The sequence below is a fragment of the Capricornis sumatraensis genome, chromosome 19 (genome assembly GCF_032405125.1).
Source record: "Capricornis sumatraensis isolate serow.1 chromosome 19, serow.2, whole genome shotgun sequence".
Classification (NCBI taxonomy): Eukaryota; Metazoa; Chordata; class Mammalia; order Artiodactyla; family Bovidae; genus Capricornis; species Capricornis sumatraensis.
In genome coordinates this window covers 39,306,739-39,332,311 of record NC_091087.1, presented here as the reverse complement: position 1 = coordinate 39,332,311, position 25,573 = coordinate 39,306,739, and the positions used below count along the sequence as shown (strand labels likewise).

At 37.3% G+C, this 25,573-nt stretch overlaps 1 protein-coding gene across 1 annotated transcript in view; it reads left to right on the top strand.

The window, feature by feature from the left end:
- The window catches only part of SCAPER (S-phase cyclin A associated protein in the ER), a 365,239-nt gene that overhangs the window by 15,793 nt on the left and 323,873 nt on the right, over positions 1-25,573 (top strand). The window contains exons 3-4 of the mRNA XM_068991091.1: positions 6,024-6,094; positions 16,021-16,218. Coding sequence (XP_068847192.1) covers positions 6,024-6,094; positions 16,021-16,218 — 269 coding nt within the window. The remainder of the gene's footprint in view (positions 1-6,023; positions 6,095-16,020; positions 16,219-25,573) is intronic.

The following is a 25,573-nucleotide window of genomic DNA, read 5'->3' as shown; positions in this document are numbered from 1 at the left end:
CTGCAGCATATGGGCTCTTGTAAGACTTCTCAGACCAGGGATGGAACCTGCATCCTCTGCATGGCAAGGTGGATTCTTTACCACTGCACCACCAGCGAAGTCCCGCAGATTAGTTTTTTTAAAAGTTATAGGAGATTTAGATTTTTTTAAATTAAATCCTTCTTATAATATAGGTTTAAAAAATTCATTGTATTTACTGTGATTAGATAGAATTTGATGTAATGGTTTAGAAAATAAAACACATTTCTTTTAGTTCTCATTATTATTTGAACTAGAAAAAGTGTCTTCTCTCTTCAGTCAGTTGAGTTCAATGTCTAGCAGTGTAAGCTTCGCCTAGGTCCTGGAGATCTAGAAGATTGAATAGGGGACTCAGGAAACAGGGTGTTGGAGTGTGCCAAAGTAGACCTCACTGTGAAATTTTCTGAAGCCTTGTAGGGTAGGCAGTACTGCAGCCTTGGAATTGTATGATTTTTTTTTTCCTGGGTAGATTAGTTATGTATTTTAGGAGGGAAACTCGGGGAGATGGTGAAGGACAGAGAAATCTGGAGTGCTGCAGTCCGTGGGGCTGCAAAGAGTCAGATACAACTGAGCAACTGAACAACAACAACTACAAAAATTGCATTGTGTTCTTTCTATTGCCTCATAGGAGCACATGATGGTGGTTTTTCTTGTTGCTAGTGATGTCAGCTTTAGTAACTTGGTTAAGGTTGTTTTGCCCAAATTTCTCTGCTGTTAAGTAACAAATTATTTCTTTTGTAGTTAGTAATTTGTGGTAAGATAGTTTTAGAATATGTAAATACCCTGTTTCTCTTGAGATAGTCTACCCACTGCTTTTAGCTTCCTTTGATAATTCTAAATTTGATAAGTTGCTGCTCTGGTGGTTACAAAGTGGTGATGTGCTGGTCCCATTGTTCCTTTACTGTTTGTTAGCCGACATTCTAGTGTAAGGAAAAGCTTTCCTTATCCCCCTTTGTATTTAAAAAGCATTTTAATGTATTTTAGAAAGCTTTTATAGACTCGTGGTTTCTTAGTTAATGAATTATAATCCATCACTCTTATTTTGAGGGTTAAATTTTTTCTAGATTTGTCTAGTTGAAGATCTGTTAAGCTGGCTCATTTCTACTTGGCGTATTCTTCTCTCTGAAAATATCCTTACACAGTGGGATGTTTCAAGCTATACAGGAATTCACCTAAGTTTATATTCTTTATTTCTGTTTGAATTTTTTTACACTTTAGTTTTACTTAAATTTTCTTTAAAATCTTATTTTTAAATTTATTTTATCTTTTTTACATTTATAACTTTGATCCATTTGCAGTTTATTCTTATATATATGGATTTAATTTTATCTTTTTCAATATGGGTAACAGGTTGTCCCAGGATCACTTACTATAAAGTCTGTCTTTGCTCTAGTTACTTGAGATGCCACCTTTATTGTAAACTGAATTTTCATGTGTACATAGATTCTTTTCTACTAGTTTATCTAATTCATGTGTGAGTGCCACACTATTTTAGTTATATAGGCATTATGGTATTTTAAAATATCTGCTTGGACCAGTCCTTCCTTAGTAGCTTCTCATTGTCAGTCTTCCTAGATATTTTAGAGAGTGGTTATTTTGAATCACAAAAACTATTAAATAGAAGGGAAGTTAAATTTTTCTTTTTAAATTTAGCTCCATACTAGCTAAAGTCTTCCTGTGGAGCTTACTATTACTTCATTTCTTTGATTGAAAAATATGGCAACGTTATTTAGTACAAAAGTAGCGTGAACCCTGAACATATGTTATGGTTGCTCTGTGTTATAATTTCATGAAGTTTTATTTTCTCAAAGTAATCCGAAGGTATTATTTATTAAAATTGCTTCTATTCAAAAAAATGAAAGGAAAGAGAATATAATAATGAATCGAATCCTGTATCAGTATATCTATGTATATCCTGATACTGCATGTAAGTATATAAAAACTTGGCCAGTACAATTTTAAAGCTTCATATATGCTTACTGCAAAATAATGAAAATAAGAGCATAGAGAACTAGAACTTTCTGAATATCTATAATAATGACAAGGGGAAAATGTTAATATCACAATTTTTAATAAGGGTTATTTTATATTGTTAAAATGTTGCCACTTACAGCATAATCTTTATTTTTGCTTTTTTAAAAATAGCTCATTCTTTTATGGCTATATGCAGATATTTCTGAGGCTAATAATTCAATTTTTAAAAGTTTTCTTCTGTTCTTTGTTTTATTCCTGTTTCCTTTGGTACTTGTTTTAAGCTGATTATTCTAATGGATATTCTAAAAAGCCTTCTGGTACGTTCTTCTCTGTGATGAAAGGATGAATAAACAGCTGTGTAGGGGAGTAAAGAGTTCTCTGCCTGTAACCCTGGTAGAATAGTGAGACAGGCCCATTGATGTGCAGATAAATTGTTTGTAGGTGTTGTGGCTCACTTCATTCTTACTGTTTCAACTGTTCTGGTTCAAAATTACTTTGCAGAAAGGAAAGTTATTCTGTTGTACATTACAGAATTTTACTCCTGTTTTGGAATAACTCTCAAGAATAGAATGATTATAAAACAGTAGTGTCTTTCTTAAAAAGAGCAAGTGAGAAAGCTCTAACTGCAGAAATACAAAAGAACCGAGAATCTCCCTTTTCAAAATGAAACTATATTTCATAAATCAGATAAATTAAAACAAAATACTGAGTTTTTATTTTTTATTTAACTTATTTTTAAATGAAACAAAGATGAATATTTTTAATGATAAAAGGTACAATCCACAAAGAAGATAGATGTCATAAACCAGCAGAAACTAGATACATAGAGCAAAAATCAGAAGAAATATAAGGGAAAAGATATATATAATCATAGTGAGACATATTAACATTTCTCTGAGAATATTTTATCAAATACAAAAAATAAGAATAGGAGCATCTTAAATGATGTCATTAATACTTTATAATAGATTTATATTATCCTCTACAAATATTTTTAAAATTTAGTATCTCATTCATTGTAGTTACATGTCCATAGAACATTTAGAAAAACTGACCAAAAGGTAAATATTACTAAATTTCAAAAAGTAGAATTCTTTTTCTGTGTGTGATTCAGTTATACATATACACATATGTTATTTCTGAAATTATTTTCCATTATAAGTTACAAGATACAGAATATAGTTCCCTGTGAAAGTGAAAGTCACTGTGTCATGTCCAACTTTTTGTAACCCCATGGACTGTAGCCCACCAGGCTCCTCTGTCCATGGAATTCTCCAGGCAAGAATACTGACGTGGGTTGCCATTTCCTTCTCCAGGGTAACTTCCCGACCCAGGGATCAAACCCGGGTCTCCAGATTCTTTACTGTCTGAGCCACCAGGGAAGTCCTGTGCTATGTAGTAAACCTTTGTTGCTTGTTGCATATCTAATTTTTAAATTAGAACTCTAGCATTCTATTTATACTAAGTCAAACAAGTGATGAAGGTGAAAAAAGGAGAGTGAAAAAGCTGGCTTAAAACTCAACATTCAAAAAACTAAGTTAATGGCATCTGGTCCCCTCACTTCATGGCAAATAGATTGAGAAACATTGGAAACAATGACAGATTTTATTTTCTTGGGCTCTATAGATCACTGTGGATGGTGACTGCAGCCATGAAATTAAAAGACACTTCCTCTTTGAAAGAAAGTCTATGACAAACCTAGACAGCATATTAAAAAGCAGAGACATCATTTTGCCAGCAAAGGTCCGTCTAGTCAAGGCTGTGGTTTTCCTAGTAGTCATGTACAGATGTGAGAGTTGGACCATAAAGAAGGCTGAGGGCTGAAGAATTGATGTTTTCCAACTGTGATGTTGGAGAAGACTCTTGAGAATACCTTGAATTGCAAGGAGATCAAACTAGTCAATCTTAAAGGAAGTCAGTCCTGAATATTCATTGGAAGGCCTGATGCTGAAGCTCTAATACTTGGCCACCTGATGTGAAGAGCTGATTTGTTAGAAAAGACCCTGATGCTGGGAAAGATTGAAGGCAGCAGGAGAAGAGGACAACAAGGATCAGATGGTTGGATGACATCACTGACTCAATGGACATGCTGCTGCTGCTGCTAAGTCGCTTCAGTCGTGTCCGACTCTGTGTGACCCCATAGGTGACAGCCCACCAGGCTCTCCAGTCCCTGGGATTCTCCAGGCAAAAATACTGGAGTGGGTTGCCATTTCCTTCTCCAGTGCATGAAAGTGAAAAGTGAAAGTGAAGTTGCTCAGTCGCGTACGACTCCTAGCGACCCCATGGACTGCAGCCTACCAGGCTCCTTCATCCATGGGATTTTCCAGGCAAGAGTACTGAATTTAGCGCAAACTCCGGGAGATGCTGAAGGACAGGGAAGCCTGGTGTGCTGCAGTCCATGGGGTCACAAAGAGTCGGACATGACTGAGCAACTGAACAGCAAAAACAAGTGGAATCAAAATGTCACAAATTTTTTGTTAGGCAAAAATTCCTAAGTTTTATAAAATATATATTATGCATATTATTTATACAAGAGCTTTTCTACTACATTTGATAAAGGCTTCAGAAAGAACATAAAAAAAAGAGATGGAGAAGTTGGAAAACATAAACTAAATGAAATGGGAGCACTGAATATGAAATAGAAATTGAAACAAACTAGATAAAATTAAAAGATCCTCATATAGTCTAGTTTTTTAGAAACACATCTGGAGCTCTGGTGAAGGAAAAACAATGCCTGAGCATTTGTATTTTTCAAAAAATTCCAAGATAATCTGATGTGCATCTGGATTTTAAAAAGTGATTACAGATTTTTCTATTAAATGGTAGCTTTGGTGGTAAAGAATTCTATTATTTTTCCATTTACCAATCATTATACAATGGTATTAAGTGAGTAATAATTACATAATCACAATAATGAAAGATATTTATCAGTTTTCAAAATCAATAGCCAGACAAAAAAAAAAGATAATTACAATTGTAAGCCATAATGGGAACATGATTAACCTAACAATATAAAATAATTACATACAATTTGGGAGGTCAAGCATAGTGACCAGGAAATACTGAGTTTTTAAATGGTAAAAAATTTATTCTTAATTTTATTGTCAAAATAAAATTTGAATTCAAAAAGTATTTTCAAAAGAGTTGTATGTAAGTTGAAGGGTATCACTCATTTGACTTTTTTTTAAATTGTCAGACTATCTGATTTTTTCCTGTTCTAAGAAAACCAGTCAATTAAAACAGTCTCTGGTACCTTGGAAATTTGTTTTTTATTATATCTGTAGTTCATGTTGGCTAGTTCAGTTTAGTCACTCAGTCATGTCTGACTCTGTGACTCCATGGACTGCAGCACACCAGGCCTCCCTGTCCATCGCCAGCTCCTGGAGTTTACTGAAACTTATGTCTGTTAAGTCAGTGATGCCATCCAACCATCTCATCCTCCATCTTCCCCTTCTCCTCCCACCTTCAATCTTTCCCAGCATCAGGATCTTTTCCAGTGAGTCGGTTCTTCGCATCAGGTGGCCAGAGTATTGGAGTTTCAACTTCAGCATCAGTCCTTCCAATGAATACTCAGGACTGATCTCCTTTAGGATAGACTGGTTGGATCTCCTTGCAGTCCAAGGGGACTCTCAAGAATCTTTTCCAACACCACAGTTCAAAAGCATCAATTCGTTGGTGCTTAGCTTTCTTTATAGTCCAACTCTCACATCCATACATGACTACTGGAAAAACCATAGCTTTGACTAGATGGACCTTTGTTGGCAAAGTAATCTCTGCTTCTTCATATGCTGTCTAGGTTGGTCATAACTTTCCTTCCAAGGAGTAAGCGTCTTTTAATTTCATGGCTGCAGTTACCATCTGCAGTGATTTTTGAGCCCCCCAAAATAAAGTCTGCCACTGTTTCCACCATGTATAGATTAGTCTATGCTCTGTGGAAGGGGATTAGGTGTTAGCATGCCTGGAAGATTTGCATAGCTCAGTTTTATATTATCTATTTGTTGATCTATATATTTATCTATTTTTGCCTTAAGGAAAATCTAAATGTCAAACTGGTGGAAAATCAAAGAGGACAATTCAAGGCACTCATAAAACAGCAAAACAGGTACAGCATATATAACTTTATTTTTTTGTTTTTAATTTCAGTTATAAATCTACTTTTTCAGGATTTGGATATTATGTTTTATCTTCATATAAAATTTAATGTAACAATTTTATTTAACAAATATGTATACCATGTTATGTGTCTAACTTGTACTAAATACTTTACATAAATTTGCTTCTTATAACAACCCTTTGATGTTATAGGCAGTATTATTATCTTCATTTACAAATGAGGAAACTGAGGTAGAGAGAGTTTATGTAACTTACTAGTATGTAACGCAGCCAAGATTTGAACCTATTCTATCAGTTTCTACATTTTACACTCTTAACTCCTCTGTGGCACATTCCATATTTGTGAGTTCTTCTATGATCTATTTTCTCAGTATAATGATGCCTTTCAATTGTAGGATAATCAAGATGTATTGCATCTAAAATTTTTCAAATTATTCTACTAGAATTTTAGAACACAAGCCTACCTTATTTTTAAAAATGTTTTTGCATATTTATATTAGCTTTGTAATCTATAGGTATTTTCTCTGACCTTTTCATACAGTTTTAGTTTGATGTTATCAAATATACCAATATGTATTATGTAAACCAAAAACTATTCATAAGGAAAACATGGACTTCTAATCAAGGTGGCATTGTGAGTGCATAAAATATTCTCCACTTCTTACACACAAGAGGTATAAATGATAAAATATATTTATTTAGTGTGTAATATTCCACAGCTAATATCCACAAGGTTTTTTTCAATTTATTTTTCAATTTGCTCTACCATATTGAGTTGGTTTCTGCCATACAGTATTTTTTTTTTAATTAAAGAGACAAAGGATTTTCAAAAATGAAATAATCCCAGTGGATCAGGAGTAAAACAAACAAAAATATTCACAGGTAAATGGAGTTGGGGACACACACTTAATAGACAAGTCCTATGGGATAAGGAAGGCTGAAACACCCTGACTGTAGTGGGAAAACAGATCCAGACTCATGGTATAAAACTTTAGGTTTGTGCAGTGTTCTGCACTAGGAGACAAAGAATGCTACAATCTGCCTGGGGTTGTAGCCTGTGATAATTGACATCTGAAGCAATAAAAGAGAGTGGCCCTCTGGCTCATGACTAAGTCTGCTATATTCTTGAAGGGTGAGACCTTTAAGTCCCCAATAAAAGACCTCTGAAAGTGGGACCATGGTGGGCCAGATGATGGTAACCATAAAACTAGTACACATGTAGTGAGTGTGAGCAAAGTGAAAAACTAAAGTAAAAGAAACAAATGCAAAATAAGGTTGCAAAGTAAAATATCAAAGCACAGGAGGAAAAAATATAAGATGTAAACAACAAATGAGAGATGAGGTAATGAAAAAAGGTCACTTTTTAACCACCTGTTTATTTATTTATTTTTAGCTGAGCCAGGTCTTCATCGCTGTGCGGGCTTTTCTCTAGCTGTGGCCATTGGGGGCCACTCTAGTTGTGGTGTGTGGGCTTCTTACTGCAGTGGCTTCTCTTGTTTCAGAGCACAGGCTCTAGAGCACATCGGCTTCAGCAGTTTTGGGCTCTGGAGCATAGGCTAAGTATATAAGCCCGTGTGGCACATGGGCTTTATTCCTCAGAGGCACATGGATCTTCCCCAAACAGGGATTGAACCCATGTCTCCTGCATTGCCAGGTGGATTCTTTACTACTGAGCCATCAGGGAAGGCCCAAAAGGTCATTTTTTGAAAGAGGATTTTCAACTAAATGAGTTTAAATTCCTCAAAGGAAAGATGAAATAAAAAAAGGAAAATTCTGAAATAAAAGATGGATGTTAATTTTGAACATTTATAGATAAAAGTGAACATCTTAGAAATGAAAATGTCAGTGAAATTTCTAAAACCTGCAATTAGTAGGAATAAATGATACATTGGAAAAAGAGATGAAAGAGAGAATTTACGAATTGAAAGATATTACTTAAGAGGATTTAGAACATATCTCAGAGAACTGAAGAGATGGAAAATAGGAAACAGAAATTGATTGAGAAATTCTAATATATGCCTTCTAGGACTTTTGAAATAGAGGATGAATAGTGGACATGCAATATTTGGAGAAAATACTGTTGACATTTTCCTTACTTTGAGTTCTCAAGAGGGTAACTGTAGAGCTGAGCAGGCTAAATAAAAATAGATTTATACTTAGATACATTGTAGAGAAGGGCTGTGGTAAAGAACCTGCCTGGCAGCCCAGGATCCCCTGGAGGAGGAAATGGCAACCCACTCCAGTATACTTGCCTGGAGAATCTCATGGACAGAAAGAGTTGCACAGAGTCAAACATGACTGAGCAACTTAGCATGCATGCACATTCTAGAGAACCCGCAAAATGTTAGAGTTAAGGATAAAACTGTAAACAAAACCACAGAGGAATAACAATAACCCTTGTTATTAACAAAAGAAGAGTGGAGCAATACCTGCAGTTATAAGGTGAAATAACTTTTAATGGAGAATTCTGTGCCCATTCAAAGGATAATTCACATGCAAGAGTGAAATAAAACCATTTTTAGATGTACAGATGCTAAGGGTTTGCCACCTACTGATTGTTAATGAAAGGACTATTAAAGATATACTTCAGCAAAGAAGAAAAGGTAACCTGGAGGAGGGAGCTAGATAAAAAGACACATGCAGGAGTGAAATAAAACCATTTTTAGATGTACAAATGCTAAGGGTTTGCCACCTACTGATTGTTAATGAAAGGACTATTAAAGATATACTTCAGCAAAGAAGAAAAGGTAACCTGGAGGAGGGAGCTAGATAAAAAGATAGCTGTAAAATATGTCAGTAAATCTCATTAACTATTGATGTTTTAAAAAAACACTGACACAGTTAAATTTAGAAAGGTGGAGCTACAATCTTAAACAATACTAAGACATAGAAGATAGATTGTAGGAGTTTGGAGGGAAGTTAGTGTGATAAAATCCTTGTCTTCTTTAAGGAGTCTTTGTTTAAGGCTGGCTACTAAAGGAAGAAAACAAGTGGGCGCGATTTCCAAATAGAGAAAAAGAGAAAGTGAATAAACCAAAGCTTACTCACTCCAGTATTCTTGGGCTTCCCTGGTGGCTCAGATGGTAAAGAATCTTTTTGCAATGCAGGAGACCTGGGTTCGATCCCTGGGCTGGGAAGATCCCCTGGAGAAGGGAATGGCTGCCGACTCCAGTATTCTTGCCTGGAGAATTCCATGGACTGTATAGTCATGGGGTTGCAAAGAGTCAGACATGACTGAGTGACTTTCCCTTTCAACTAAATAGAAGACAAGAGAAAAGGGAAAAAGGGAAAATCATAGTAAGTGAAAAACATGAAAGATAGTGGTAGGTATTAAATATAAATATTTTAGCAAGCATAATACATATAAACTGATTAAATTCAGTTCCTAAAAGTCAAGGTGGTTGAATTAAACCTCTCATTTTAAATTGAACTATATACTGCTTAATTTAAGATTGCTGAGAGAAATATCAATAACCTCAGATATGCAGATGACACTACCCTTATGGCCGAAAGCAAAGAGGAACTGAAGAGTCTCTTGATGAGGGTGAAAGAGGAGAGTGAAAAAGGTGGCTTCAAACTCAACATTCAAAATACTAATAAGATCATGGCATTTGGTCCCATCACTTCATGGCAACTAGATGGGGAAACAGTGGAGAAACAGTGACAGACTTTATTTTCTTGGGCTCCACAGATCACTGCAGATGGTGACTGCAGCCAGGAAACTAAAAGACGCTTGCTCCTTGGAAGAAAAGCTATGACAAACCTAGACAGCATGTTAAAAAGCAGAGACATACTTTGCTGACAAAGGTCTGTATAGTTAAAGCTTTGGTTTTTCCAGTAGTTATGTATGGATGTGAGTTGGACCCTAAGGAAGGCTGAGCACTGAAGAATTGATGCATTTGAATTGTGATGTTGGAGAAGACTCTTGAGAGTCCCTTGGACAGCAAGCAGATCAAAGCAGTCAATCCTAAAGGAAGTCAACCCTGAGTATTCATTGGAAGGACTGATGCTGAAACTGAAGCCCAATACTTTGGCCATCTGATGTGAAGAGGAGAGTCATTAGAAAAGACCCTGATGCTGGGAAAGATTGAAGGCAGGAGGAGAAGGAGATGGCATAGGACGAGATGATTGTATGTCATTACCAACTCAATGGACATGAGTTTGAGCAAGCTTCAGGAGATGGTGAAGGACAGGGAAGCCTGGCATGCTGCAGTCCATGGGATCGCAAAGAGTCAGACATAACTGAATGAGCAACAGCAAATATACTGCTTATAAGAGACACATTTAAAATGTCAAGGAAAGGTTTGAAACAAAGAGAAAAAAATCCAGGCAAAATACTTTATATTTTAGATGTACTCTAAAACTAGAATAGTAGTATTCATATCAAACCAGGTGAAATTCAACATGAAAAGCATTGATAACAGAAAGAAGGAAATTATATAATGGTAAAATGAATAATCATGCAAGGAGTATAAAAGTACAAATCTTTTAGGTACCTAACAGCATAGACTTGAAATATTTAAAGCTCAGTTTAATAGAATTACAAGGGGGAAAGATATATTCATGATCATAGTGGTAAATATTAATGTCCTTTACTCAGAAACTGATAGATCAGAAAAAATGGCAAGAATATAGAATTAAGATACAATTATACTTGAGCTCATATAAATACATATATGTATGTGTATGTGTGTATATTCACTGGCACTCAGTGTACACAAAGCATGTGCAAAAATTGATCACTTCCTAGGTTATAAAGAAGTCTCAGTAAATAGAAGTCAGACAAGAGTATAGAATCCAGACACAACCTGTTCTCTGACGGTAATGCAATTAAATTACAAATAAAATATGATTATTTTCACATAATATAAAAAATAAGTTATTGATGGGTTAAAGAACAAATGAGAAAATAAAAAATTTAAATTATCTGGAAGGATATATTTATGACATTGAACTACAAGAAGCTTTCTTAGATAAGACAAGCATAATTGATGGATATATTAAAATTTATATACTAAAAAACTTAAGATGAGCTTGACTGGGAGAAGATACCATATATTAAGACTTTATAAAAGCTAAAATTCATCAGTAAAAGGACAAATAACCCAATAAAAAATGGGGGAAATTTGAATAGTCTGTAAACTTATGAAAAGATGCTCAGTTTCAGTAGTTATCAGGGAAGTATGTGTGCATTACTCATGAAATTCTAGCACTTTGCCCTCTAGAAGTGAGTATCATCAGCAACATTTTCTTTGTTCCTCTTTTCTCTGAACATCCCCTTTCCTTTCTTGCTCTAGCTAAACGCTGACTCACCTGTGGGGATTCTGCTTCCTCCAGTTGTTTTAAGTAGTAGTTGTCTCCCTCCCACCTCACCCCCACAGCCTCTGATCCTAGAGGTGGGTTATGTTTCCTGCTTATTCCTCACTGGTATTTTAGGCAGTCTTTCTCCCATCTCCTAAAACTCCTCAAATTTGAAGCACGTGCCATCAAACTATACCACCTGCTTCCCCTTCCCGTTGCAGCACTTAAATAGAATTCCAGGTCACTTCTCCTTATTCCTTGAAGGTATAATTTTCAGGCTCAGTGTGCGTGCTGTACCGTTTGCTATCCTCTAAATTTCTTACATTTCTTTCCTCCAGTGGTTGGTTTTGTCTTCTGCTCATTCCTATGGTCTTGCCTTGTTCTCACTAGCAGTGACTCTCCTTCTAGGATCTCAGTCTCAGCTATCCCTCTTCTACCTGTCATCTTTCTTTCTTCCTTTTTCTCTCTGATCATGTGACTCCAATAATTCTTTGCAGTTTATAGATTCCATGCAATGTATAATTTACTGATCCTACCACCCTTTCATGATCCCTTATACTCCATTTAAGGAAAACAATAGAATCGGAAAGACTAGAGCTCTCTTCAAGAAAATTAGACATACCAAAGGAACATTTCATGCAAACATGGGCACAGGAAAGGACAGAAATGGTATGGACCTAAACAGAAGCAGAAGATACTAAGAAGAGGTGGCAAGAATACACAGAAGAACTGTACAAAAAGCATTTTCATGACCCAGATAACCACAATGGTGTGATCACTCACCTAGAGCCAAGTATCCTGGAAAGAGAAATCAAGTGGGCCTAAGGAAGCCTCACTACAAACAAACCTAGTGGAGGTGATGGAATTCCAGCTGCGCTATTTCAAATACTAAAAGATAATGCTGTGAAAGTGCTGCACTCAATGTGCCAGCAAATTTGGAAAACTCAGCAGTGGACAAGGACTAGAAAAGGTCAGTTTTCATTCCAGTCCCAAAGAAAGGCAATGCCAAAGAATGCTCAAACTACTGTATAATTGCACTTATCTCACATGCTGGTAAAGTAGGCTTTGTCAGATTATCAGGGGGAGTTGACAGAGTTCTAAGAGAGGGAAGTGAGAAATCTCAGTTTTCTCCTTCCCCTTTCCCTCTCTTTTTCTTTCTTTCTCCCTTGTTTTGTCTCAGAAGTGATTGATTAAATTGGTATATAGCATTTGTTATTTGAATTTTATTTAAAACATGAAGTTCAGTTGTGTTTAACTTTTTCCAGAAATTTAGATCGCTTTGTCTTCTGCTGCATATCTTGGAAATAGGCACAGTAAGCCATAGCAACGAGATCAGTTCAGTCACTCAGTCATGTCCAAATCTTTGTGGCCTCATAGACTACAGCATGCCAGTCCTCCCTGTTCTGTCCTGTCCATCACCAACTCCCGGAGCCTACTCAAGCTCAAGTCCATCACACTAGTGATGCCATCCAACCATCTCATCCTCTGTCATCCCCTTATCATCCAACCTTCAGTCTTTCCCAGCATCAGAGTCTTTTCAAATGAGTCAGTTCTTTGCATCAGGTGGCCAAAGTATTGGAGTTTCAGCTTCAGCATCAGTCCTTCCAAAGAATATTCAGGACTGTTTTCCTTTGGGGTTGACTGGTTGGATCTCCTTGCAGTCCAAGGGACTTCTCAAGAGTCTTCTCCAACACCACAGTTCAGAAGCATCAATTCTTCAGCACTCAGCTTCTTTATATAGTCCAGCTCTCACATCCATACATGACTATTGGAAAAACAATAGCTCTGACTAGATGGATCTTTGTTGGCAAAGTAATGTCTCTGCTTTTTAATATGTTGCCTAGGATTTTCATAGCTTTTCTTCCAAGGAGTAAGCATCTTTTAATTTCATGGCTGCAGTCACCATCTGCAGTGATTTTCGAGCCCCCCAAAATAAAGTCTCACACTGTTTCCATTGTTTCCCCATCTGTTTGCCATGAAGTGATGGGATCAGATGCCATGATGTTAGTTTTCTGAATGTTGAGTTTTAAGGCAACTTTTTCACTGTCCTCTTTCCCTTTCATCGAGAGGCTCTTTAGTTCTTCTTAGCTTTCTGCCATGAGGGCGGTATCATCTGCTTATCTGAGATTATTGATATTTCTCCCAGCAATCTTGATTCCAGCTTGTGCTTCATCCAGCTCAGCATTTTGCATGACGTCCTCTGCATATAAGTTAAATAAGTAGGGTGACAACACACAGCTTTGACATACTCCTTTCCTGATTTGGAACCAGTCTGTTGTTCTGTGTCCAGTTCTAACTCTTGCTTCTTGACCTGCATACAGATTTCTCAGGAGACAGATCAGGTGGTCTGGTATTCCCATCTCTTTCAGAATTTTCCAGTTTGTTGTGATCCACACAGACAAAGGGTTTGGTATAGTCAATAAAGCAGAAGCAGATGTTTTTCTGGAACTCTCTTCCTTTTTGCTGATCCAGCAAATGTTGGCAATGAAATAGTTACCTAATTTTGAATCTTGGCTTTGTCTCTTAGTGTGAGACTTTGGGTTTATCATTTAATTTTGCTACACCTAAATTTTCTCCTGTAAAAAATGGAGCTAATAGTAGTAACTGTGATGGGCTTCCCTGGTGGCTCAGTGGTAAAGAATCTGCCTGCCAAAGCAGGAGACATGGGTTCAGTCTCTGGTCCGGAAAGGTCCCACATGTCTTGGGGCAACTAAGCTTGTGTGCCACAACTATTGAGCCTGTACCCAGAACCTGGGAGCTACAACTACTGAGCTCGCATCCTGCAGCTGCTGAAGCTCTCGTGCCTTATTCCTTTCTAGAGTCTTTCTTAATAGAAGTCTCACATAGAGCAATCACAGAGAATAGAAACATCTTAACTTGAAAGCAGTTTTGCCTATTATGCATTTTAAGAAAGTTGGCTAAAGTATTTGAATAATATACATATGGATACATGATAGGGTAAATACATAAATGGGTGAAGATGAGTTACAGTATTTTTGAGAATTTCATACTAAGATTAGTGTCTGAATTCACAGGAAGCTACTAGTGCTTCACTGAGTATTCTAGAAAAAGTTTGTGATGGAGGTATAATTCAGGAAAATTCAAGTGAACTTTAAGTTTGTGTGGAATATAGGGAGAGAAATGAGGTGGTCTGGAATATCTGGTAAAGGGCTGTTAGCACAGGGCCTTGGGGTGCAGTGTAATGGGAAGTCAGTGGTGTAATTGTAGAGCTCTGACTAGAAGATGGTCTCCTGTGGCTCTGTGATCTTGGACAAACAAGCCTCTAAATCTCAGTTTTCTAAGCTGTAAAGTACAGCTAATAATACATACTTTAAAATTTGTATAAGGGGATATTTGCCATCATAATTAAATTATTACTACTAGAGTTGGAAAGTACTTGGAGAGTCGTTAAGGCAAAGGTTTTGTGGGTTGTTGATGATTACTTTAAATTTTATTGCTTGAGTGTTGAGAATTTGGGCCTGGATTAGGACTGTCAGATAAAATACTTACTAATTTTTATTTGCTGGGTCTGACAGCCTTCATCTGGATGAAGGACTGTGGAAGGAGGATGAGCAGCTCCATCTCAGCCTTTTAAGTGTGTGTGTAAATGTTTTGTTTGCTTGCCTTTTGGTAACGAAGATTCTGTATAAGCCAAAGCCTGGCTATAAAAGAGTTTTCAAGTATAGAAATCACTGTTACTTTGAAGGCCAAAGCGTAAAACAAAACTGAAGCCTATTAGCTTCTATTTTGGGTGTTCTTCACTCTGGGACTCTTAACATGAAGAAGGGAAAACAAATCAGCTAATAGGAATGGCTTACACACATCCAGGACAGCCCAGAGAAACTTGGAATTGTTTGCTGTTCTAGCTGTAGTACAAATATTTATTTACTTATCAGTTTAAGTAGCCACAGAGAGAAAAGCAACTCGTTTGTACTTCTAGTGAGAAGATTCACGTCTTCCTATAAACTACACACTCATGTTTGTGGTGGAATGATTCTTTGGTAGTCTATAAAAGTGTAGAATATAATCTTGTATTTCCAAAATCTGCCTGTGCAAACGAGGAAAGACTGGGTCATATGAATGCTGTAGTTACTTTATTTGGTGAATCTGCTCTACAGCTGATGCTTGGTTTTCTTCATCAGTATTCTTTTCTAGTAAATTGTTTTGTGTTTATATATTGATTTTTACTTGTAGTGAAAAAATGGTTTAAGATAAAGTTAAGTAACAATATAAGTAGAGAATATGTCATTTCTAAATGAAAAGAATATATGCAGCAATTTTACAATGATGAAATGGGTATCTGTTATTTGTTAGTGTATGTAAATGTGCCACACATGTATTTTAGTAAACTAGGAGCCCTTTTTAGTGCTCCTTTTTGACCAAGCGTCTATTCATCATTAAAATCATCCTAATTTTCAATGAGACATGTAATTGATATTACAAACCTGCTGCTTTTATTTAAAATGAGAAGCTTTGTTTTGGTGAATTCAGTATGATGTAAGGTGAAAAGAAAGACATCATGTTTTTCAGTATTTATGTTGAAAAGTGTGATTTATAAAAAAATCTAGTTCCTGGAAGCATCAAAAATTTTTTTTTCATGTTTTATTTCATCAGAACACTACAGTAGACTGTAAAATGACATCATCTACAGCTGGAGATAAACACTTTGATAAAAGTCCCACTAAAACAAGACACCCTCGAAAAGTTGATCTAAGAGCTCGATACTGGGCATTTCTTTTTGACAATCTTCGCCGGGCAGTAGATGAAATCTATGTGACTTGTGAATCAGATCAGAGTGTGGTGGAATGTAAGGTAAGGTTTTCTTTAAGTTTTTGTAATCCATTTGTCAGATTCGCCAGTTTTTGCTCTATCTAAGTTGATTATTTACCTTCAGTATTAACTATAATCTCCATGCTATACACTACATCCTCAGAACTTACTTGTCTTAAAACTGGAAGTCTGTATGTACCCTTTACCAGCATCTCCCTATTTCCCCTATCATTTGCAGCCACTATTCTACTGTCGGCTTCTGTGAATGCATCAGGTTTTTCTTCGTTTTGATTTTTTAAGATTATCCTTGTTGTTGTTTGCGTTACCTAATTGTATACTTTTATATTCTGTGCAAGACTTGGTAGAAAATTGTCTTGATATATATAGTCTTAGGCGAGAAATTAAAAGATAGGTACACACATACACACACACACACACACACACAATTTATTAAAAGGTCTCTCTTGGCTGGATTCTCCATTGGTACTGTAGGTGGCATTAGTGAGTTTTTCACATTCTTTGGTTTCATGTTTAACGTCTTTAACTGGACATTGCCCCTTTTCTTGGAGAAGGCAATGGCAACCCACTCCAGTGTTCTTGCCTGGAGAATCCCAGGGACGTGGGAGCCTGGTGGGCTGCTGTCTGTGGGGTTGCACAGAGTCAGACACGACTGAAGTGACTTAGCAGCAGCAGCAGCCCCTTTTCTATTGAGATCACTCTCATCAACTTTGGTGAGGGGAAAGTGAGATTGATGGCTAACCGTAAACAACTCTGAGTGGGATTTAAAAGTAGTTGTAAGGTGTGTTTTCTAATTTTAGATAACCTTGTGTTTGTAATAGGATGTCAAACAGACACATAGCATAATCTGTCTCTGAAAATGCACTGGAAAGCCTGGACTTTTAGTAGATACAAACTATATGCTGTATCTATACTAAATAAAATTATTTTGAGAAAAATCAGGATGATATATCTTCATAGAGAGATTACAGAGGCAGCTTCTGTTTCTACAGTGAACATGGTTAAAAATCCTGAAATTCATTATTTAACCTTTGAAATATGTGAAGAGTCAAAGCAAAGTTATATGTTGAAACAATAGCTGTGTTTCCTCTAAAATTGGAAACAGCCAAAATATGTTTTAAACTAACTTAAAAATATGACTCAACAGAAACAGGTTTCAGAATGAACAGTGATTGAAATCATCCAAGTTTATGCTTTGGTTGTCACAATTAATATTGTTACTATCAGCTTGTAAAACTTTTTTTATGTTTTAAGAAAATATTTTTAAGGAAAATCATATTGTTAGGATGTAGTCTCCACTCCTTGTTTTCCATTTCAACCTGCGGGGAACTGGATGTGTGGCTCTGGGATACTGGGGACCCCGTGGAATATGAAAACTGGGACCTGTATCTCCTTTAGAGATTTCATAGCATTACAAGCTTGCTGGAGTAGCTCATGCCAGCTGGGCTTAGAGGGACTTCAGGGTAGTAAGCTTTCTTTGGAAGGAGTTAGGATGGGACTTGTCACTGATTGAGTAAAGAGGACCGCCAGTGCATCTCATGATTTCTGTGAGGGAAGGATTGTAGACATGGGTGAAGATGCTGGAGTAATAGGGACTTCCTATGAGGACACTTGGTTAGGTGTCAGTAGAATACACCAAAGTCTGATGGAGTTGAGGCAGATCTTGCTTTGGGCAGAGGGAGCCAGGGTGGACCTGACCACTGCCTAGAGACCCATGAGTGCTCCCTGTGCAGAAACTACCATGTACTGCAGAGATCAGTGGGGACTGCTCACTCACATTGATCCAGAGAAGGGTCAGGGCCACATCTCTGCCTGGCAGCACTTGACTCTGTTGTTGGTCAGCATCATCTTAGTCCCTGGAGAAGGACTGGCTGATGACTACTGAAGATCCATCACTAATATCTGGTAAGCTCTGTAAGTGGAATATTGCTCTGTTCCCACAACTGCCACTTATGGCAGGGACATAAGTTTGTGAATGTAGGATAGTGTTAAGGGGTACAGGGGAGGAAGAGAGGAACGACTCCGTGAAAATAACCCGTATTCCTCCCCAACAACAGGCATCTGCTAAAGGCTGTCTAATTCTCACCTGTGCTAGGTTGTCAGACAACAATAGGCAGATTGTCTGAAGATAGGATTTAACAATCAAACTTTGATAATTGAATGTGACTGAAAAATTGTGGATTTCACTGAGCATACTCTGGAGGTTTAGGATTCAGCTGAGTAGCTAGTTATATGTGGAAAAAGATAAAAGTATTCTATGTTTATATCTCAAAAGTTGAGACTTCTCATTTCAACAAGTTAAGTAAGGATCAAAATGATATGTGAGAAAATGCTTAGCAAAGTATAACATACAATAAAAAGAAAATAAATTTTATAATTAGATGAAAGGAGAAGTCACCGATGGAGATAGGGGAATATAGATCCAGAACAGAGAAGAATCATTATAGAAGCAGGAAGAATATAGGAGAATAGGAATGTCCCAAAGGCCATGGAAGAAGGAGTGGTACATAGGTTAAGAATGACTGCAGTTGAGAGGAAGCTTGGCATTCAAGAGGGATAAGAACAGATGGGATCAAGGTGGAAACTTGTGATAAGAATTTGGAATTCCATTTGAGGGGTTCTTTGCCCTTTTATATTTTCAAGAAGTAGGAGGTATGAGGTTGGAAGTTGGAAGAGGGTGGAAAGATCTGAAATAACTGTGATGGAGAATGAAAGGGCAGACTTTTGGAAGCCGCAGGGTTGCCCAGCAACCTTGAAGGTCACAGTTGAGACTGGAAATTCTTCTCTTTCCTGTATGTTCAGTTTTCCTTATTAGAGTCTTCTCCCATCAGCACACTACTTGCTTATTTCTCTTCCATTTTAAACTACAACAATAAAAACAATAAAAAGAAACCCCCAAACCCTATCTCTGTTTTACTTATTCTTTCATCTACTGTCCCAGATCCCATTTTCCTTCTCTCCTTAGCCAGGTTTCTTAGAAGACGCCTGCCTTTTTGCGGCCTCCATTTCCTTTTCTCTCAGGAACTCATTTGTCTACTCCAGCCTGGCGTCACATCCCTATCAGAGCTCCTATTAAACTCTTATTAAAGTCAGTCAGCGTTGCTCAGTCCAGTGGGTGTTTTTCTGTCCCTCCCTTGATCTCTGAGTAGCATTTCACACTGCTGACCACTCCCCTCTTGCAGCACTCTCTCCTTTGGCTTTTATAGAACCACCACCGCTAGTTTTCTTCTTTCTTTGTTGGTTGCTGCCTCTGCTTCCTCTTAATTGGCTTTTCCTTTTCCACCTGACCTTTAGCTTTTGGGAATTCATTAAGGCTCATCTTAGACCATCTTCTTTCCTCACTATTAGTTTCTCCCTCTGCGTTTTCTCCATGCCATGGCTTAATTTATTGTTGCTTTTCTGATGATTCTTAAATTTATATCTCTAGCCTATACTTTTCTTCTGATTTTCAGACTTGTATATCCAAATAGCCTCGTTGGCATCTCCACTTGGATATTTCATAAGCATGTCAAACTGATGTATATAGAAACAAGTTCATGATGACTCCTTCTACCCAAAACCTGGAGATATATTTTTCTTCCCTGAATTGGCAGGTAGTCCCTCCATCTTCCTCCCTTTACCCCACACCAGCCACTGTCCAATGAATGGACCTCTTTGAGTTCAATTCAGTTCCGTTGCTTAGTCATGTCCGACTCTTGATGACCCAATGGACTGCAGCACACCAGGCTTCCCTGTCCATCACCAACTCCTGGAGCTTACTCAAAGTCATGTCCATTGAGTTGGTGATGCCATCCAACCATTTCATCCTCTGTTGTCCCCTTCTCCTGCCTTCAACCTTTCCCAGCATCAGGGTCTTTTCCAATGAGTTAGTTCTTTGCATCAAGTGGCCAAAGTATTGGAGTTTCAGCTTCAGCATCAGTCCTTCCAATGAATATTCAGGACTTATTTCCTTTAGGATGGACTAGTTTTATCTTCTTGCTGTCTAAAGGACTCTCAAGAGTCTTCTCTATCACCACAGTTCAAAAGTATCAATTCTTTGGTGCTCAGTTTTCTTTATAGTCCAACTCTCACATCTGTACTGGAAAAGCTATAGCTTTGACTAGATAGACCTTTGTTAGCAAAGTAATGTCTCTGCTTTTTAATACTCTTTGAGTATTACCTCCTAAATCTTTCCAACCTGTCCACTTCTCTTATTCTCTACTGCTACCATTCTAGTCCAAGCTGCCATTATATTAGTAAAATCCCTGGATCACAATTGAAATCTTCTAGCAGGACTCCCTGCATCCTTCCAATCCATTCTCTATACGATAGGCAAACTGATACTTAAAACAAACATGAGCTCTGATTTCTTTGATTATAGCTCCTCATAAGTTTCCCTTAGCTCTGTGCATTAAAATCTCCAGCATGACCTTCAAATCTTGAGTGAGTTGATTTGTGTAAACCTCATTTCACACCACTTTTCTCTCCTCCCTTCTGCCTCATTTAAACCAGCCTTCTTTCGATTACTCAAACATCCCAGGTACCCGCAAGTCTTCAGACCTTTCCACATTCTGATTTTTCTTGCCGAGACACTCATCCTCACTTTTCTTGCCCAGCACCTCTTCACCTCCCCCATCCCTTTTATCTAACTCCCATTCCTAGTTTAGGTTTCAATTTAAGTGTCACTTTCTCAGGAGAGCTTATCATGTTTCAGACTAAATCAGGTTCCCTGCTGATACAGAGTTCACCCTCATATCTGCATGGGATTGATTCCAAGACACCTCTCCTACCCTTGCCATGTGGATACCAATATCCACGGATGCTCGAGCCCCTTTTATAAAATGATGTAATACATTCAGCCCTGGATATCCATGGGTTCTGCTTGGGCACGTATGGCCTGACTGTACTCTCATAGCATACTTTCCCTAGAAACATTTTATCACAGTTGAGACTACATAATTGTTTATTTTGTTGCTTTTACATTTGTCTCCCTTACTAGACATGAAGCTCCCAGAAGACAGAAACCACACTGTCTCACTTACCACTCTGTCATCAGTTCTTGGAACTGGAACTGGAACACAGTAATAGATAAATACTGTGTAGATAAATAGTAAATAGATGTTAAATGTCTGTGTGAAGCAATGAGACCACATACATTGTTGTGGTAAAGATATGTCTACACAGTTATATGGTTCCCTTCTACCCTGATGGAATGCTTACTAGCCATTCAGTCACTTGCTAAAAATGCCCAAAGATGGCGGGTAGATGAATTAGTCATGGGTTGGTATTTTTAAGGCAGATTCAGTGGAATTTCATTAAGTAAAAGATTGAAGAGGTTAAGAGAATAGTTGGAATAGTGGACCATGGAACTGAAGTTTCATGCGGAAGGAAATGGCTATCACAGAAGCCTGATAGATGTGGATAAAGTAAAGAAGTTAAGTATTTGCAAATATCCTTTGGACAGATAGGAGTAGGTAAAGTGGACTCTCTATAGATAAAAATTAATGTTTATATTTTTAAAGTCACTGTTTACATACTCTAATTAGCTTGTTTTTTAATGTCCTTGATCTCTCAGGCACTGAAATATTTTAGTCTCCCACTACTATTGCAGTTTCTTCAATATCTCTTTGAATTTTGGGGAATTTTTACTTTACACATTTTACTGTCTTATTATTAATTATAGTGTGTTGTATTTTTTCAATTTAATTTAATTTTAAACTTTTTATTTTATATTGGAGCATAGTCAATTAGCAAGGGAATGCTCAAAATCCTTCAAGCCAGGTTTTAACAGTACATGAACTGAGAACTTCCAGATGTACAAGCTAGATTTAGAAAAGGCAGAGGAACCAGAGATCAAATTGCCAACATATGCTGGATTATAGAAAAAGCAAGGGAATTCCAGAAAAACATCTACTTCTGCTTCATTGACTATGCTAAAGCCTTTGACTGTGTAGATCACAACAAACTGTGGAAAATTCTTAAAGAGATAGGAATACCAGACCACCTTACCTGCCTTCTGAGAAACCTGTATGGAGGTCAAGAAGCAACAGTTAGAACCAGACATGGAACAACAGACTGGTTCAAAGTTGGGAAAGGAGTACATCAAGGCTGTATATTGTCACCCTGCTTACTTAACTTCTGTGCAGAGTACATCATGTGAAATGCCAGGCTGCATGAAGCTCAAGCTGGACTCAAGATTGCTGGGAGAAACCAGCATAAACTCAGATAAGCAGATGACACCACCCTACTGGCAGAAATCGAAGAGCAACTAAAAAGCCACCTAATGAAGGTGAAAGAGGAGAGTGAAAATCTGGTTTAAAACTCAATATTCAGAAAACAAAGGTCATGACATCCAGTCCCATCACTTCATGGCAAATAGATGGGGAAAAATTGGAAACGGTGGCAGACTTTATTTTTTTGGCCTCCAAAATCACTGCAAATGCTGACTGCAGCTATGAAATTAAACGATGCTTGCTCCTTGGAAGAAAAGCTATGACAATCCTAGACAGCATATTAAAAAGCAGAAACATGACTTTGTCGACAAAGGTTTGTATAGTCAAAGCTATGGTTTTTCCATTAGTCATGTATGGATGTGAGAGTTGGACCATGAGAAAAGCTGGATGCCAAAGAATTGATGCTTTTGAATTGTGGTGTTTGAGAATACTCTTGAGACTCCCTTGGACTGCACGAACAAATCAGTCAATCCTAAAGGAAATCAACCGTGAATATTCATTGCAAGGACTGAGGCTGATGCTGAAGCTCCAGTACTTTGGCCACCCGATGTGAAGAGCCGGCTCACTGGAAAAGACCCTGGTGCTGGGAAAAGTTGAAGGCAGGAGGAGAAGGGGACAACAGAGGACGAGATGGTTGGATGATGTCATCAACTCAATGGACATGAGTTTGAGCAATCTCAGAGAGATAGTGAAGGACACGGAAGCCTGGTGTGTTGCAGTCCATGGGGTAGCAAAGAGTCAGACATGACTGAACAGCAACAGCAATGTTGATTTTAAGCATTATAATAATCATTTTGAGCATTTTTGTCTACTTACACTTAGTCACAATAGGTCTCTAATAATGGGAAATAGCATAAGAACATCTGGTCCATGTTTCAATGCCATTCTCCCAAATCATCCCACCCTCTCCCTCACAGTCCAAAAGTCCATTCTATACATCTGTGTCTCTTGCTGTCTCGCATACAGGGTCATCATTACCATCTTTCTAAATTCCATATATATGTGTCAGTATACTGTATTGGTGTTTTTCTTTCTGGCTTACTTCTCTCTGTATAATCGGCTGCAGTTTCATCCATCTCATTAGAACTGATTCAAATGTATTCTTTTTAATGGCTGAGTAATACTCCATTGTGTATATGTACCACAGCTTTCTTATCCATTCATCTGCTGGTGGACATCTAGGTTGTTTCCATGTCCTGGCTATTATAAACAGTGCTGCCATGAACATTGGGGTACATGTGTCTCTTTCAATTCTGGTTTCCTCGGTGTGTATGCCCAGCAATGGGATTGCTGGGTCATAAGGCAGTTCTATTTGCAATTTTTTAAGGAATCTCCACACTGTTTTCCATAGTGAACGTGTATACTATCATGTAAGAAACGAAGCGCCAGTCTATGTTCGATACAAGATACAGGATGCTTGGGGCTGGTGCACGGGGATGATCCAGAGAGATGATATGGGGTGGGAGGTGGGAGGGTGATTCAGGATTGGGAGCTCATATACACCCGTGGCAGATTCATGTCAATGTATGGCAAAACCAATACAGTATTGTAAAGTAAAATAACGTAAAAATAAAATTAAAAAAAATAAAAGAACATCTGGTCCAGCAACTTCCAAATGAGCTGCAATTAAAAATTAGTTAGCCACTGAAGCAACATATTTGTATCAATACCCAGGCAACTGCAAATTTTATTTATCCAAAAAGATCCTGGTAAGGATTAAATTATAGGAGAATGCTTTTCATTAGCAGATTTTCATTTGGTAGGCTTTTATTTGTTGAATATATTCTGTATGTATTCTTTTTCCAGCTTGCTTATATTGAGAATTAAGGGGAGATATTTGAAAGAGGTAAATGATAATGGAATGAAGATGACTGGGTGAATACTATTATTAGACAGTTTTTGAAAGTGATATACTTGCCATTTTGCTTTCAGATGATATCTTTTTTAAACATTATATTAGCAGTTTAAAAAATGCATTTTCTTTTTGTGAGAGTCCCTTCTCATGTGATGGTTATTTCCACTTCTTTCATCATCACAGAGGGCACAACTGTACTCATTCCTGCAGCTGAGTTGGAGGGCTGTATTGATGTCTGGGCCCAAGGGTCTGTGCACCTAGTATTGTGTGTCAGGAGGACAGAGGGATGGCGCCAACCATCCTGCTGTGCGCCAGTAACTAGAATTAGTTACAAACCGATCGAATCCGTTGCAGCCAATTGGTAAACTAATTGGTAATTTTAGCTGTACATCTATATGTAGTTATCTGAATGCCTATAACATTACTTTCAGAGCCACTTTTGTTCCGTTTCGTCCTGCTTAACAAAATAGCCTTCATAGCTGTAAGGAGAAAGATGTGCATCAGTGACTGTGAGGCTGCTCCAGCTGCTTGTCTTGTTTGTATTCCCTTGTTCGTAAAACATGACTCAGGTTACAGCTGCATGGTACCACTCTGATCATTTCTGATAACGGTGAGCTAAACATTCCTTAAAATAGGTTGTTTAAGCCACCAAATGTACTTTCTCTGTGCCAACTTGTATCAGAAGTATAGCTGCTTATATTCTTGCCTTTTTGAAGGTTTCTTCTTCTTTTTTTCTTTCAGTGAAAAGGGAAATCAGTAGACAACTTTTAAAGGAAATTATTGTGAATTAAATCTTTCTGTGCCCTAAAGTAGGTCGCTTAAGTTAATGAATTTAATTAAAGAATTTGAATTGTATTAGTAGAATTGAGAAAAGGAAGTCAACTAAATTTTTAAAATTTTCCTTTTCCTGATCATAGAAAACTTTCATTACCAGTGATTTGACAATAAGATTACCTTAGAAAGAAAATAAACAGTACTTCTATGTCAGGAGAGTCTTTTAAAGTAGAATATAACTTTTATGACTGAAGTGAGGGTGGTACTATATTTCAATTATGAATAACTTGGCATATATTTATTATTAGTCTTGGGTCTGGTTTCCAAAGTGTACCTGTATGTTTAAAAAAAAAAACATTGTAAGTGAAAAGTGTTTTTGAGGTCTTTGAGGCCCACTGATACTAAACCATGAGTCCAATACTTTGTTATGGAAAAGTAATATATTTTTAAAACAAATAACCGTTTTTATAGCTGGCTGTCATTTTCTGATAGTCATCTTCTGGGAGAATTGGAAAGTTGCCTTTTATAGTAAAGTGAG